The 16,465-nt window shown below is 37.5% G+C and overlaps 1 protein-coding gene across 1 annotated transcript in view; it reads left to right on the top strand.

Annotated features, from left to right (window-relative positions):
- The window catches only part of LOC140337222 (putative ferric-chelate reductase 1), a 26,551-nt gene extending 14,477 nt beyond the window's left edge, over nt 1–12,074 (top strand). The window contains exons 7-15 of the mRNA XM_072420821.1: nt 134–235; nt 2,458–2,620; nt 5,392–5,508; nt 5,857–5,969; nt 6,288–6,374; nt 8,192–8,289; nt 9,561–9,619; nt 10,872–11,006; nt 11,995–12,074. Coding sequence (XP_072276922.1) covers nt 134–235; nt 2,458–2,620; nt 5,392–5,508; nt 5,857–5,969; nt 6,288–6,374; nt 8,192–8,289; nt 9,561–9,619; nt 10,872–11,006; nt 11,995–12,074 — 954 coding nt within the window. The remainder of the gene's footprint in view (nt 1–133; nt 236–2,457; nt 2,621–5,391; nt 5,509–5,856; nt 5,970–6,287; nt 6,375–8,191; nt 8,290–9,560; nt 9,620–10,871; nt 11,007–11,994) is intronic.
- The last annotated feature ends 4,391 nt before the right edge of the window (nt 12,075–16,465 follow it).

Genomic DNA, 16,465 nt, shown 5'->3' on the forward strand with positions numbered 1-16,465 from the left:
ACTTCTCAACTCCTGGGTGACCCAGGAAAGAGGTACAGAAAGAAAAGAATTACATTGTTTCCCAGGTTAACTTTTATTAGAAATATAGATAATAAACTTTTGATGTCAGCTGTATTGTGTTTCTGTTTTCCAGGGAAATGATGACATTTATATCTGTGGAATTAATGCTGCTGGGCAGGTTCACATTCAGCATGCATACTCGGAGGGGAAAACAAGACCTAAAATCTTACCTCTGGTAATGTTCATTTATTACATTGTTATGCCAACTAGCATAAAATGTAAATCTATAAATTTATATTAGATATAAAAAGTGACTTTTCTTTTTTTTTGTTCTACTCAAAAACAACTTTGTCAAACCTTTATTTAAATGTAGACATTGCTGTATTGCACTTTTTTGGCAAGGATAATTTTTTTAGTAATAGCAACAGGAAATATATTTATGTAATGTTACTGCAGGCATTGTGCTTTGTTGCCAAGGACAACCCACAAGGATAAGTACAACGAAAAGTATAAAAAAAAATTATAGTCAAATAGCAAAATTAAAGATCCTTATGTTGTTTAAAAAGACATAAGAATGGTAAATAAATAAACAAAATCTATACATATTGAGGGCTGGATTCAAAATCACACTGAAAATCAAAATAAAAACTGAAATCGCAGAATTTTGTATGAATTTTATCACACTAACTCATAATATGCTTAGTAGTACGTATGCCTATATGCACTACTGACACCGCCTGGGCATGGTTCTGATAGGATGGCAGGTGGTGCCCTGGGGGATCTTCCCACAGACTTGGTTCATAGAAACAGTGAGTTCCTTAATAGTTTTTTGCATACTACTTGACAGAGTCAGAATCATTTTTACAATAATATTATTACACAGTATTTATTTAGTGCCCACATATTACTCAGCGCTTTACAAAGTCCATAGTCATGCCACTAGTTGTTCCTAAAAGGGGCTCACAATCTAATGTCCCTACCTCAGTCATATGTCTTTAACACAGTCTAAGGTCAATTTTAGTGGGAAGCCAACTAACCTAACCTTGTGTTTTTGGGATGTGGGAGGAAACCGGAGTACCCGGAAGAAACCCACGCAAACATGGGGAGAACCTGCAAACCCCATACAGATAGTGTCCTGGCTGAAATTCTAACCTGGGACCTAGCGCTGCAAAGTCCAGAGTGCTAACTTCTGAGCCACCCCGCTGCCCATAAGGTCTCAAAGGGACTCTAGTGGATTCAGGTCTGAGAAATGTGGATGACGGTCAGTGGCACCAATGTATTTGGCATCCAGGAATTGCCTACATACTCTGACCACAGGAAGCTGAGCATTATCATGCACCAGGAGGAACTTATGCTCCACTGCAACAGCAAAAAGTCTCACAAAACAACTGTGGATTTCATCCTGGTACCTAATGGGGGACAAGGTATCAATTTTTGTGCAGACCCTCAAAGGATGTGCTCTCCTAGACCATCTAACCCAGTGCTAAACTAGTCATTCTAGATAATGTTGCAAGCAGCATATCATTCACCACAGCATCTCCAGACTATTTCTCATCTGTGACGTGCACAATGTGAACCGGCTCTCATCTGTCAAGAGAACGGTGCTACTGAGGAACGTCCTAGGTGCTTTTTGGAAAATGTCAGTCGAGCTGCACAGGTCCCACAACATGGAGTCCGTTTCTGTCATTTTGATAAGTAATATATATACTAGAAGCCCACTGGAAGTCATCTTGTAGGGTCTGGAAGTGCTCCTCTTGTTCCTCTTATCACAAAGACACAGATACTGGTCCTGCTGCTGGGTTTCTGCCATCCAAAAACTCTGTGTAAAGACCCAGCTTCTGGTATGTCTTCCACAGTCCTGAGACTGCATTCGGAGACACAGCAGACACAGTTATGAGGAATATGGATGAGCCATCTTGGAAGATCTTGACTACTTGTACACCCAGAGTAGTACTGTGCAGTACCAGTAGTAACAAGAGTATTAGCAAAATGCAAGACTGATGAAAATATCAGTCAGGAAGAATAAGGGGAGAGAACTGGCCTTCAATAATACCATTCCTTCTTTGGGGGTTGGCTTGCTGTTTCCCCTTTTGTCCACCTGTCCCTTTTTTTTTCAACTAAGCCGGCAAAATTGATTCACGAACACTTACATTTTTTAATCAGACAGATTGATATCCGAGACGTTGAATTGACTTGGTGTTGTACTGTGGTGATTGAGTGTTACCTAATTTTTTAAGCAAAATATTTATATTTTTAAAATATATATATATATATATACATAAATATACCATTTCAGGGATTCTCCCTTTAAACATCGAATACCTTGAGGCATCTTTGTTTTGCATTGTATTTCACAATAAAAAAAACATGGCAGAAGGGTTTATTTCATACCTACTACATGGTTAGTGTGAATAAACAATACTGACTTTTTTTTTTTTTGCTTTTCTATCTTGCTAGACTAATGTAGAAGCCAGTCTCATGGCATACAGTAGCGGTGTGATACAATGTGTCTTCTCTTCAACAAACCAAATCTCAACGCAACAGCCTGTGCAGCAATCCCGATCCAGTAACAGCTCCGACCTGTATTATGTTCTAATAGCCTATGGGTCCTCTTCTAATGGTGAGTATCCTATACAGTGTAATTTATTTGATATATTCATTATACTATACATATATGTATGTAAATATACATACACACATTTCATTTTAACATCTTCATTCATAAGGTACAACACTTTAAAAATATGCAAACTGGTGGGGCTTTATTGCAGACAGTGACAAGCAATGCTAATTCTGCAATAAAACACTCAGAATCGCTGAGCTGCACATGTAGGCCAGGACGAAGATCGAAGCAAGAAAGAGAAGAAGGAACCCTCTCTCCTGCACATGCGGGCAGTACTGACCCTGGGAATGCTTTCTCTTCCAAGTTTTATCAGTTTCGCCTATCCCGCTGGCCAATCAGGCAAAAGCCTCCTAATCATCCCTGGCTATTTAGCTAGTCCACTAGCTCTGCTGAGATTTTCAACATCTGTTGATTACTTCAGTGCTTCCTCTCTCCAGCTTCTGTGTTAACCCCTTATTGGCCAGCCTGGTGTTTCCCTGCCTGTTCGCTTGTGCTGTTCCAGTGTTCCTCTGTGTCTACAGTAATCCCTGTGTCACCTGTGCCTCCTGTTGCTTCCAGTGTCTCCTGTGTTCTTCAGTGTTTGTAGTGGCCCCGTATCACCCGTGTCTATATCCTGGATCCCTGGTTCTTAACCCCTGGCTTGTTCCTAACCTTTCTTGCTTGCTGACTGTCTTGACCCTAGCCTTCCATGACAATTCTCCGGCGTAGTAATTTGGTATCGTGCATTAACCTGCCCACCTTGGTGTGCCCATGGACCACAACCAGCAGCACGACATCCTCACCACTAGAGGCTCTGGAGAAGACATGGTTGCTGCTTAGATTCTATGCCTTGGCCAATCTCAGGGCTGACACCACTTCTGTGCAATCTGTAGCACCCCCTAGAGGTTTCGTCTCCCCAAGCGTTACAGATGGTATTTTCACCATAATTATGGGTGACCAAATATGCCTCCAAAAACATATCCTAAAGAAAATTGTTTTTAAAAAAGGCATGTAGTTTCTTTGTAAATCAATGTGATTGGATGAGTCACTGATGAGTCATTAGTGATTCAACCATTTACTCAGTCAGTGACAGATTCTTCAATGTAAACCACCCAGCTAGCACTAAATTTGGGAAAATTTGGTAAACCATTGAAATCTGGCAATGTGTGATTTGATGGATTGATTACTTCTGTTGACAATAACAAAAGTATTTAAAAAAATGGGTAACTGTTTTTATTTTAAATAAATAACTTCTTTTTTTATTTTGGTCATTATTTCTCCTTACCATTATATGGAGAGCTATCATGTACCCCCGTACTCCTTCCCCAGGATGAAGGGGCATCTATCTGGAGGGCCTCTTTTATTAAAGGGTGTTTTTAGACTCCAAATAAGCCAAACTGAGTGGGCAGCACAAAAAAATACCTACAGCTTTAAAGTGTTCCATTCATGTCATGTAAATGATTTGTGTATTAACAGTTATGTCTCCTTGCTTTAAAATAGGCTTTTCTGAGCCAGATTTGTAAATGAATAAAAGTGTATACATCAACATATTTTAACCTGAAAATGTCATTAGAAAATGAATCTGTCTAAGCTTTTGGCCACTAGATGGCACTATGTCCGCAACTAATACCTACTTATAAAAAAAACCCTGCTGTTTAAGACATATGTAATAACACCTTACATAAGGATACAGCTACATCTGCTGGCGGCCAACAGTAATGCACAAAAGAACATTTAAGAGCAAATGACCCATCCTAAATAACTCAAATGTAAAAAAAATACACGCAAAAAACGGCAAAAACCATAAGTTTGGCCAAGCATTTACGGATTTTTTTTTTTTTTAAACTTTAAATGTTTTAAAAATAACACGGTTGGTGAATTCATTCACAATAATTTTATTGGCATTTTTGTTAGTTACTGTTTTAAATGTTCACAGTAATGGCTCCATTCTGTGCCCTGGGTTTATACTCAAGACAAGAAGTTTTTTTTGGTGTATATTCAAAAATATACAGTAACTAAAAAATTTGACAGACATAGAAACGACAAAAGTTGAAATCTCTCTGACAAAGTCAACATTTTACTGTGAAATGTAACTTTTTTGGACCAAATAAGTTGGTTTTTATGGGTGCAGATTGACCTGATTTAAACCCCTCACCCAAACTGAAGATCATGGTTTGTAGGTTTACTTTACCAAAATGACAACCCTGTTTAATTTAGCTTCAGCTTTTTATCTATGTATCCCTTAAAACAAAATAAAATGAAACTACTAAATGTGTGATAAATCAATCATAAAAGCAGGATGCATCCTGTTTGGAATTAGACCATAATATGTGGGTTTATTTTAACGATTTATTAATCCTCCCCCTCTTTCTCTAATGTGAAATTTATTTTCTTTATTCTGTTCCTTATTTTTGACCAAACATTAAAATTAGAATTGTAAACCACTAAACAAACAATAACACTGCACTTGCTATTCACGTTGCAGCCACTCCTGAGCCTGAATGTTCTGCACTAACCACAAGTGGTGTAATAACTGACAATAATAAAAGTTACTTTCTGGAGAAATACCATATAGCATGGAAAAGTACAGAACTGACTCTGTCAAAATGTACTGCTTATCTCCAATCATTTCAAATCCTATAAATAGAAATAAAACAAAAACTGAAATCACAGATGATGTCAGGAAAAACTGTTTGTCTTAAGATACAGTAATTACTGATTATTTAGCACATACTGTATGTATTGTCCACTTTAAATAAACCTTGTCTAATTGTTATTATATTCCATAGGGGAGATTGAATATCATGGCCCCAGTATTATCATTAGTGAGAAGAAGGTCAATCTATCTGCGGTTTCCAATGTGACTGTCACAGAACATGAAGTTAGCTCAATGATCAAAGCACATGGTTTGTAACAATGCTGTTTTGTGTTGTATCATTGTGTCTCATCCACCTTTCTATTAAAGTATTTTTTTTTTTTATTTGAAAACTAAATATTCGAATAATTACCAGTAGTGTCTAGAAGTTTTACAGAATTACTAAATTAAAGAGCAATAACTGAATAAGTTGCAGTCCAGCAGTCTTTAGATGTGGTGGCTGCATTTATGTTCTGTTTTTAGCTAAGGATATTTTGATATTTTTAGCAACTAAAAACCTTTCTTGTTAATCTTAACAGAAATGCAGTGTTCCCAACCTGCAAGGAAAACCAAACATGCCGCTATATCACCATTAACCACTTACCTTTGCTGGTTGTAGGTGCTCTCATGCTTATTGCTTGGATGACCACAGGAAGTATTGGAATGGTTTTTGCCCGATTTTTCAAAGTTGCAGCATACAAGTTGGTTTTTGGCAAGGCAGCTTGGTTCCAGGTAAACTAGTTTACATTATTTTAAAGTTTATTCTGCTTATATTTTGCAACTTATAACCCCCACCTGATTTGGGCAGGGCATATGTGGTGGCATCTGACTGGCTGACAATTTTTACCATAAAACATTTCTGAAAGGTCTGGTAGCTGGCACGTATGCGTTGTGTCGTGAGGTATACGTCGTATACGTGCATCGTGGGGGAGGCTTTACAGCCCTCTGCAGATTGAGAAGTTTGGAACCAATTTAAAAAAATTGCCCTTAGAGGAATAAAAACAGATGTTTGTGTACATAATTATACATTATTTATATTTTTGTTTGCAGGGTCATGTTGCTCTGATGGTTTTGACAGTGGCTGCAACAATAGTTGCCTTTATTCTGCCATTTATACATGCAAAGGGATGGTCCCATGTAAGTACAAAATGGATAAATGTGGCTTTGATGTTCTTTTGTTGGCAATGATAGTGCATAGATACAATGGGAAAATGTGTAGTACTAATGTAAATTTATGGGAAATGTGTAGTACTAATTATACCAAATTAATTTCATACTGTCTGTTTTATGTATCAGTATAAACATATACAGTACAATTAAAAGACGTGCATAGGCACACAGGAGTAAACAGTGATTCTTCAAATAGGCACACATTTTAGGGAGTCACATTAGCCTGCCAAAACTCTCCTTAGTAAAAAAAAGTCAAAAACTCCCACAAATACAATTCTAAATTTTGGAAAGCCTTCCACAAGAATGTAGGCTGATCAAGGTCATTGGCTATGGTGTTAGACTAGGATGTCCAACAAACTCATGGTAGTGTAATAGTCACGTAAACACAAACTTTTACCCATACAGTGTATATTGCAAGGTCAAGTCAAATATTTATTTTAAGCGTCATTCAACCCAAAGCATGGAATTTTTTACTTGTCTTCATATTGGTTCTTATCAGTACCTTCCATTAGTTACATTAGTATATTTCAAAATTCTCCTGACAGAACTTCCTTTTTCAAGGTGGCTACACTAACTTCCATGGTCCTTCTCAATATTTGATATGGCCACCCACTCCACTCAAATTATGGACTACATCACTGAGTCATAATTTAAAAGTAAAATCAATATTATTTGAAAGCTCTCTACATGGGTTTGTATTGCAGATGCTAATAGGAAACTATGTGCATTAGTAGAAAGCCAGAACTAATATTCATGGGAACTGTATCCTGAGAAGAGCATCACAAAAATTCATCATAATTAATAATAAAAAAAGGAAAAAGGCCCACAAAAAAGGACCAAATAATCGATTTTATAACACGGGTAGGTCCCGTTATCGGGGTTCTATTACCATATGATAAGCCGGCTCTAATGCTGAACGAGTAAGTAAGGTTAAAAATTAAGTAAGCGGGGATGGTACGGGCCTTAACAAGTCCCGAGCTGGATCCATGGGGCTGGGGCTCATTTGTACTTTTAGTTCACCAATAATTTACTTTTTTTTAATTTGATTACATTAATGTAATGCGCGAGTCTACTTTGATTAGTAAAGGGCACTCATGGATCGGTAATCTTTTGAACATGGTTTCTGCGTTGGGTTTTAATAATCTAGAACAACAGAAGCACATACAAATTCAAATTAAGAACAAACCTACAGTCACTATCTTGTATGTAACCTGGGAACTACCTGTATAATGTAAAACATATACTCACTGAAAATTCACTGTGGTTTTCTGTTTCTGAAATTATATTTTGGAAACCGCAGTGGAAAACAAATGATGGTAATTTACATCCTTGTCCTACCAAGCCTTCATTTCATTGTGATTCCCAGATGCCTGTGTCCCTTGCTGCATGCAAAAGTTCCATCCTTCAACCTCTCCTGTGTCTCCTCTGAGCCATGTAGTCATGTAGGGGGCAAAGGTAGGAACCACAGCATACAGTTATGGCACACAGAGGCCCAATAGTCTTATAAGTGTTAAATGCCAATGATGAAGGTTGGAAGGAAGGGGAGGTAGGATACCTGGGCCACTTACCTTGAGTGGTAAAAAAATGATGATAAAAGATAGTTTTTATTTGGCAGGTATCTTTAACATTTAGTATTTACAAATGAATAATTATTAGGATGAACTCATTTTTTGGAAATAAAATCTAAACAACCTTATGTACCACAGGCAGTTTATTGCTTCTAGTTACCGGTACTTGTTTTCCTTTTTTATCTAATGAGTTCTTGTTTTATTTCCTTTGTTTAGAATGCCATAACGCATGCTACTATTGGGTGTATTGTGATGGGCCTGGCATTTATCCAGCCATTTATTGCTTTCTTTCGACCATCTCCTGAAAGCAGCAAGTAAGTTATCTTTAAAAGCCCAGTTCTGACCAATTCTTTCGTTGTTGTTGTTGTAAAACAAAAGTATAAGCAATTTTGTCAGGTTTTAAATGCTTTCTATGTCTGCACTGAGATTTTTCTAGGAGCTTTTTAAATGTACAATTTACCAGATTTGTGTTTGTGGTCTGGATAAAAGGGGAAAACTCCCATGTGGGGAAATAGGTGGCCTTAACCTCCTAGATATTACAATTCCCCCCAGAAAGCCTTTCTAAAATGTTTTTGCTTTTCAGTTAAAATAGAAGACAAACCATTTTATATTTTCTGAAAGCAGAAACCTTGTAAAATACAAAGATAGTAATTATAAATGTGTCACACTGTATTTGAAATTCATAAAGTATTTTAAAAAAGTAAAGCAGTGACATATGTTGGAAACCCCAGCTATAGATATCTAGTATCACTTAGTCAACTTTACCTGGACTTATTTTGTAAGTGACTGCTACTCATCAAAGTGGCTTCCTGAATTTTTATTATTGTCAGGAACATGCCACATGATAGACAGAGGACAACTAATTCAGTGAAAGAGGGTGCCTAGGTCAAACTGGAACAACCATCCATAACAACCTATCTAACACTCACAGATAGTGCCATTTTTGAGTTAATCTGTGGAATAAACCTTTCCTCCCATACCTCTGCCCCATCCTTCTCTAACTGACCACTGGCAAAAAAAAAAAAATAGAAATAAATAAAAAATAAAACCCATAGGACCAGCAGTGGTTACATCAGTAAGAGGGAATCATCAAGGTCCACGCCTTGTATGCAACTGTGGATCAATGGTTCCCTAGACCTAGAAGAAGTGCTGTCAAGGAACCAGAATTAAGAAAGTAGGTAAGTACTTTATATTTGCCTTTACCAGGTAAGAAAAAGTTAAATCCTGCAGGATGTGTTGGGTGGTAGAGTATGGAAGAGAAGGGGGTAGGCTTTTATAGATTTTGCCTTGTTTATCCTGGAGCTTTAGTATAACACAATTCAAACATCATGATATTTGAATTATGTAATTACAACTGGGTGAGCTCACATACTTTTGCGCCTTAATCGTGTTCTTGGGAATTCAGCATTGTCAACACCAAACAATGTTTTAACAATGGTTAACATTACAGAACAGGTCTAACTGATTATGAACAATTATAACTAGGTATGTACTGATGTGGTTCATTTTAATTGCTCATCCATTTTAATTGTTCATTCATATTCAACAATGCCAAATTCTAATCTGATTTCTTCTTTCTTAACAGGAGAATTATTTTTAATTGGTTTCATTTTATAAATGCAGCAGTCATAAAGATATTGGCAGGTCAGTATTTGTTGAGATTTTTTATGACTTTACCGTTAAGTTGTCTGTACTAAGGTACTACTGTACTTGTTTGAAGAATACAAATATCTGGGAACTTCTGAATAGAACGGAGCCGGAGATTTTTTAGGAAAGAACGAGGTGCAGCATTAGCTCAGTCATACATTGAAAATCACAGGGCTGCCCTGTGACCTACGGAGATTGGGGGCCACATGTGACTGCTGCGGATATGCTGCATGTGTCCTACACTACTGACAGGTGTTTACTATTAACAGCTTAACAGGCAAATCCTAATGGCATGCAGATATTATCATTTACAAGCAATTCCAATGATGTCCAGATATTATCAACAAGCAAATATCAAAAACATGCAGGTATTACAACAGGCATATGTTTAATACAGAGATTGTGGAGTCATTAAAAGTCCCAAATACAGCTGTAACACACCTAGTATTTCATCATGAAATTAGCACTCTGGGATGCAAAGCAGATATACAAACTGTGGGTGTTGAAAGCAGTCCTATTTAACTCACGCATCTAGCTGAAAGTGGCAAGAGGTCAGCACTTAAAAATGATCAGAATTTTTTATTAAAAAGCTACAAAAAATATGATCCATTTTGGAGGGCTCTGGTAGCAAAATGTGTCCTGGAAGGCACACAGCTTCTGCTACCCCACTGGTTTCCCACTTTCTTCTTTTTTCTTTTCAATAGTTTTTATTGAAAACTTTTTTTTAAGCAAACAACTGACATTGGAACACAACTGGATTTCCCTTTCTTAGTCACCACCCATTAATGTAAAATTAGCACTAATCTTGGAAGTCTTTGTAGTCATAAAACTGCTCTGAATGATCAAATTAGAATCTTGTGTTTTTTAAATAAAGGGAATACTTTTCTATTGTAGACTATGCAACCATGGCACAAGATACATTATAGGAAAAGATCAGTTCTATCTGTTGGAGATACTACTAGAGCCTACTTCACCCTACTAGAGCCCTCCATCAATCCAGCAGGTACCACCAGTACATGTGCAACTGTACTACTTTGACAATCTGTCCCTGTGGCAAAGGGCACCAATAGATATAATGAGGATTACATTCCCCATCTGTGAGACTGGCAGCAATAAAAAGTTGACTAAGGTCCCTACACTATCAAAAACAAAAAAATGGTTAAGGATGCAATCAATAGAAAACAGAATTAACTTCAAATATATGTGGCATTACTACCTAAAACGCAGGTGTAATCCTCTTTCCTTTCAGTGGCCAACCTTTTCCTTGGACTGCAATTCATAGATCACAAAACTGGATGGATGGTAAATGTGATGGGAGGGTTCGTTGGCTGGGGGATTCTAAGCTTAATTGCCTTTGAGATAAATGCCTATCTGACTCAGAAAGGTAAGTGTTGTGAAGATGTTATATCCATAATAGAATATAATATGTATAGCAGTTGGTGTTTTCTAACTAGAAAAAAATGATGAATATTACATTTACTAACTCTTGTATGGTTAGGTTTGCCATAGACTGGTAAGTTTTCCATCTAAAGCAGCAAACAGCACACAAAGCAAGTTTTTAAACTACTATAGGAAATGTAACTTTCTGAATTCAGTCACCTAAGTCACGTTTTTTCTGCTGTGCTGCACTTTACCAAAATCTTGGACAGCTTTTGCATTAGCCATATCTAGAAAGTGATACTTAATGTATAGTATCCAATGTTTTATACCATAGTACTATAAAAGTGGAACAACTGACAGAACTAGATTTATTAAAGAAAATGCAGCATTCTACTGTTCAAGAGCAATTCCCGCCATTAGTGTGCTAACACAAGCTAACTGGTGGATCACCTTTATTTACCCAGGTACAGAAACATGGGTCAGGTTTCCAATATTCCAAAGTATTTTGGAGGTTTAGAAGTAAGGGTTTTCTGCTGTATGGAAACATACAGACACTCTTCAGTTGGGACACTATAAACATTTAACCCATACCATATTAGAAAGGGTGCCCAACAAGAGGGACATGTATTATCACAGATAATTTTGTTCAACAGTCATCCAGTTTTTTATATACAGTATATTTCGAACCTATTGCAGGGGATTGCTTGTAGCAATAGGGTTTAGACACAGATTTGTGAGGCAGCAAACTTCAGGCTTCTGCCTGAATTCTTTATTTTTAGAGAACAAAATTAGCCTGGCTTGGCAACTCCTTTTGTAGTCCCTCACTAACAGAAAGAGAAACGGTCAGTCCATAGCTACAACACAGACTGGGCAACTTACAAGTGGTTATGTTTATTTTGGACCGTGTTTTTCCCTTTAGCATTGGGAAACTACTGAGCATCCTGCACTCCGCAGCTCTCTACCTAAATACAACATCTGTGCTCTGATTGCAGGTGAGGATCATGACAAGGACCGAATTCTTCCTTGGTTGGTCTGCGGGTCCTCCAGGACCTTTAATACCAGCTTTTCATGAAAGCCTTTGGGTTAAACTACTACTCAATTTCCTGAAGTCATTAATTTGCAACATGCCTCAGTCTGGGTGCTATATAAAAAGACCACCCAGGACCTTCCCCGACAAACCACTATATATATATACATAGTTCTCCCCAGACGTTTTTAGCCGGTTGCTCCGCCCGGCTGATTTGAATACCCCGCCCAGCTCTGGGCAGCTCTCATCCTCGGATGCACGGATCTCAGTGAGGCTGCCCTGTGCTCTGTGTCATCCATTCAGAGGATTGCTGCTGCTGTCTCTCTCTCTCTCTCACAACACATTTCAGCCTCCTGTCCCTCTCTCTGACACTCTATTCACAGGTAATCCCCTCACTTTAACCTCACCCCCCAGTCTAAGGGGGCAGTTCCTTTTTGTTGGGATTTGGCAGGTGCTTTCTAGCCACCCATAATTTCTGGTGTGGGGTGGGGATGGAGTGTCTGACCCACCCAATCCAGGAAACTCTGTGCCTGGATCCCAAATAAAGATCTGTACAGCCATTCTCAGGCCCTTAATCTCTTACCCAGGTAAAATTCTGCCAAATAAGCACTACTTTTTGTCCTTTTTGTCCTACACATACCTCAGAGTTTATTTGATACTATACTACAGAACATCATGCTGGTATGGTAATCGAGAATCAAGGTTGGCTCAGATGTGAACACAGTTCACACCTAGATTGCTGGAGGGAGACTCCAGCCTCTTCTAGGAATAGTATTTCTGCAATCTAATACAGCATTAAGCAATTGAACAGCACTGCCTGATGTATAAAGAGCTAACCAAAGTTTGGCCAATTTTAGAGTAGAGTAGTATAGTACCAACATAGCGAAACTGATAACATTAAGGTTAACATTTACATATAGATCTCAAGCAAGACCATCTCTGGTAAAACACATCCTACTGCCTTTTGAATGACATTAGTGCAAAGGCTGAAAAAAATAGTGGAGCAATGATACCAGAACTAAGGTTAATTCACAAACGTGGTCAGAAGGTTAGTGGTGGTAGTAGTGGTGGAGGGTCCAGAGGTGGCATTATTAAGGCTTTGCCTTAAAAAATAAACATTGTGTCCCTCTCTTCAGGCACAGGAAACTATGTGGGCATACCATTCCCCCATATGCATATCAGAACTGGTTAATTTGATTAACAATACCCTTGGGTTGGTGGGAGAAGCTAGCCACGTATCCACAGTACAGTTACCAATGTAATACTATTCCTTGCTTTGTACTGCTTAAAAGTTAAACATTATCCTATGATATTATGTTAATGGTATTATGTTAAATGTAAATTTACAAGTAGTGTGGGTACCTGAATTTGGCTTGGTATTTGCCTTTTGCTGTTCTTGTACAGAACAGTTCTAACAGGTAAAGAGAGAAGCAGCACAAGGAATCAATCAGTTGATCTGCAGTGTTTATGTGCTAACAAGGAGCATGCTGATAAAAGGGGGGACAAGGATGCTCATTGATGTTGTTCTTCTTTTTCCATGTCCAGTCATAGCCTGTGGAAGCCACCAGAACTGTAAATGTCAGAGAATAATCTGATCTCTTGGCCTGCCAGACATAGCTATGTGGTGAGGCAGAGCTGTGTAAATTTTAGGGCTGGGTTATAAGAAATACATTTCTTATTTAGCATGTAAACCAGTTCAGTTTAATGTACTTGTATCCTAGTGATTTAAACTAACCATCTGTTTTTTTTTTTTTTTTACTGTTTTAGGCTAGGTATGAGAATTACCTGCTGTGCATCTACCTGTGTGGAAATCTGGCATTCCTTATTACACTTCTTGTTGGGATCAGCCAATCATAGTGAGATGGAATATATATTGAAAATAGTAGGAAGCTGAATTGTATGCCGTAAATTATTATTTGCCATTTGTAAGATGCAGAATGTATTGCCTGTACAGGAGAAGATATTTTTAATCAAAATTCATTTCAGCTCTTTGAACTAAAAAAGCAACTACCTTCTTTCATATAGAACCCATTCATTATAATGTTTTATTTATTTTAATGTGTTTTTACATTTTGTTATATCATAAGTAAAAGGAGCTCTATTCTATTTATGTGCATTATAGAAGTATGTTGTCTAAAACTACAAATGTATGTGTCACACGCAGCAGAATTAGCTATTTAAATGCAAATGTATTTGTAGCGTTATACACTTGGGTCCAATTAAAAAATGTTCTTGTGTTCTTGTTTCATCCACTGGTAGAATTTGTGATAAATCTATGATTAATAACGGTACCATCAATGCAAGTAAATCTGAATTAAAAGAGATGATTTGGGGTTACATAAGGTTGAAGACAATGAAACTGGAGAGAATATTGAAGTAACTAAATGATTTTATTCACATTATTATTAATAATAATTAGTATTTTTATAGCGCCAACATATTACGCAACGGTGTACATTAAATAGGGGTTGCAAATGACAGACAGTGACACGGGAGCCCAGAAGAGCTTACAATCTAAGAGCTCTAGTGGTGTACAAATGTATTACCGTGCATTTCCTTAAGGCAGCGCATTTATTAGCTCACAACTTTTCAGAAATCCTGCATGCAGAATTTGGCAGTGCAGTGTTCCTCAATGCATATTCCTATATTGCGCTGTGTTGCAGCAGAAGTGGCTGTGAAAAGTGCCATTCAGAATCAACGCACACAATGCATGTTACCTTTTTCTTCTGTAATTCCCATTTGTGAATAGGTTCTTAGGGCTCTATTTATAAATTTTTTCCCAGTCAATTCGCAATAGATTAATTCATAATGTTTCACTTACACTTTCCTTTACAATTTTTTCACTTACACTTCCGCGGCCATGCCGTGGGAAATTATCCAATTAGCATTGTGGAGTGTCTGTGCTGTAGTGACTGGCAGAGTAATGTAATACTCTTCCATGTCAGTGGGTGGCAGTAGGTAGCTTACTTGCCTTGTTTTTTCTTAGAGACAAGAGAATTAGCTAGAGTGTCATTTTGTAACATTTTTGATTTGTGGTGTGCCGCAGGATTTTTTCCATGTACAAAATGTGGCTTAAAAAGTTGAAAAACACTGTCCTAATGTGACAGCTGTGCAATTTTGTGATTAACCACTAGATGGCAGAACGAGTCCTTATTTTTAATAGGATCTGAACAGATACGCCTAGAGAGATAAGACAATGGTCCTGATTTATTAAAGTTCGCCAAGGCTGGAGAGGATACACTTTCATCAGTGAAGCTGGGTGATCTGGGAAACCTGGAATAGATTTCCTAAAAGTCATTAGCTATTTGTTAGCAAATGTTTTCAATCCTGGACCAGATCCATTTCAGGTTTACTGGATCACCCAGCTTCACTGATGAAAGTGTATTCTCTCCAGCCTTGGAGAACTTTAATAAATCAGGGCCCATATGTCAGTGAATTTAAGACAAATAGATGAGAGAATAATTTATAATTAGAGGCATAATGTATACATTTATGATTCTTTAATAAATAACGTTTTTTCAAATTCAATTTATAAAAAAAAAATAATACAGAATAAATTATATTTTTAATAAATTTGAGACATATGTATTCAGGTCCCTCAACATACTGCTTCCCTTAGTCAGTACTTTATGAAGGATCAGGGTTGTGGACAGAAGTTGCCAGGGTATGGGGGTGTAGTGGTGCAGGGAATTTAGTTATACTGTCACTGCTGGGAACTGCATTGTGTTTAGATGAGAACCCACCGTAAAAAATAACTTAATATGTATGGGACTAACAAAAGTAAAGGCATCTCAGGAGGCAGCCATCAACAAAAAATAGGTTTAGACGATTTTAACTTTTGCGGGTGTTTTGCAAATCCCCTGAATATATTATTGTCACCAAAATTAAGATTGGTTTAAACCATGACAACATAAGAACCCACTAAAGTAGCTAAGACAGCATTTCTCAACTAGGGTTCCTCCACATGTTGATAGGGGTTCTTGAGTCATAAGCAGTTTTGGTCTCTCAGATTAGTTTAATAGATATCAATGAGCTATTTGGGTATATGTAAGGTTGGCAGCCTTCCCACTGGCCAGCAATGTAAGGGGCATTCCTCCCATTGATCACCACACTAATGTGCTGTGAGTTGTAGATATAGTAATTATAGTAGGAGTTCCCTGAAGACCTAAAAGTTATTTCAAGAGTTCCCCATCTTAAAAAAAATAGAGAAACACTGAGCTAGCCTGTTTGATTGGTGCTACTTGTAAATGTGGTAACAAAATATTTAGAACCTAGCTTAAAGCGGACCTAAACTCAGAATTTATTAAACTGAAGGGCCGAAGACGCATGTGTGTTTTGGGTTTACTTTACATAACAGTGGTGGTACAATAATACGAAAGCATGCTCTTCTGGGTACCAAATACCTTATGTCAAAAGGTCCAAAAAACATAAAAGTA

The sequence above is a fragment of the Pyxicephalus adspersus genome, chromosome 8, assembly GCF_032062135.1.
Source record: "Pyxicephalus adspersus chromosome 8, UCB_Pads_2.0, whole genome shotgun sequence".
NCBI classification, from domain to species: Eukaryota; Metazoa; Chordata; class Amphibia; order Anura; family Pyxicephalidae; genus Pyxicephalus; species Pyxicephalus adspersus.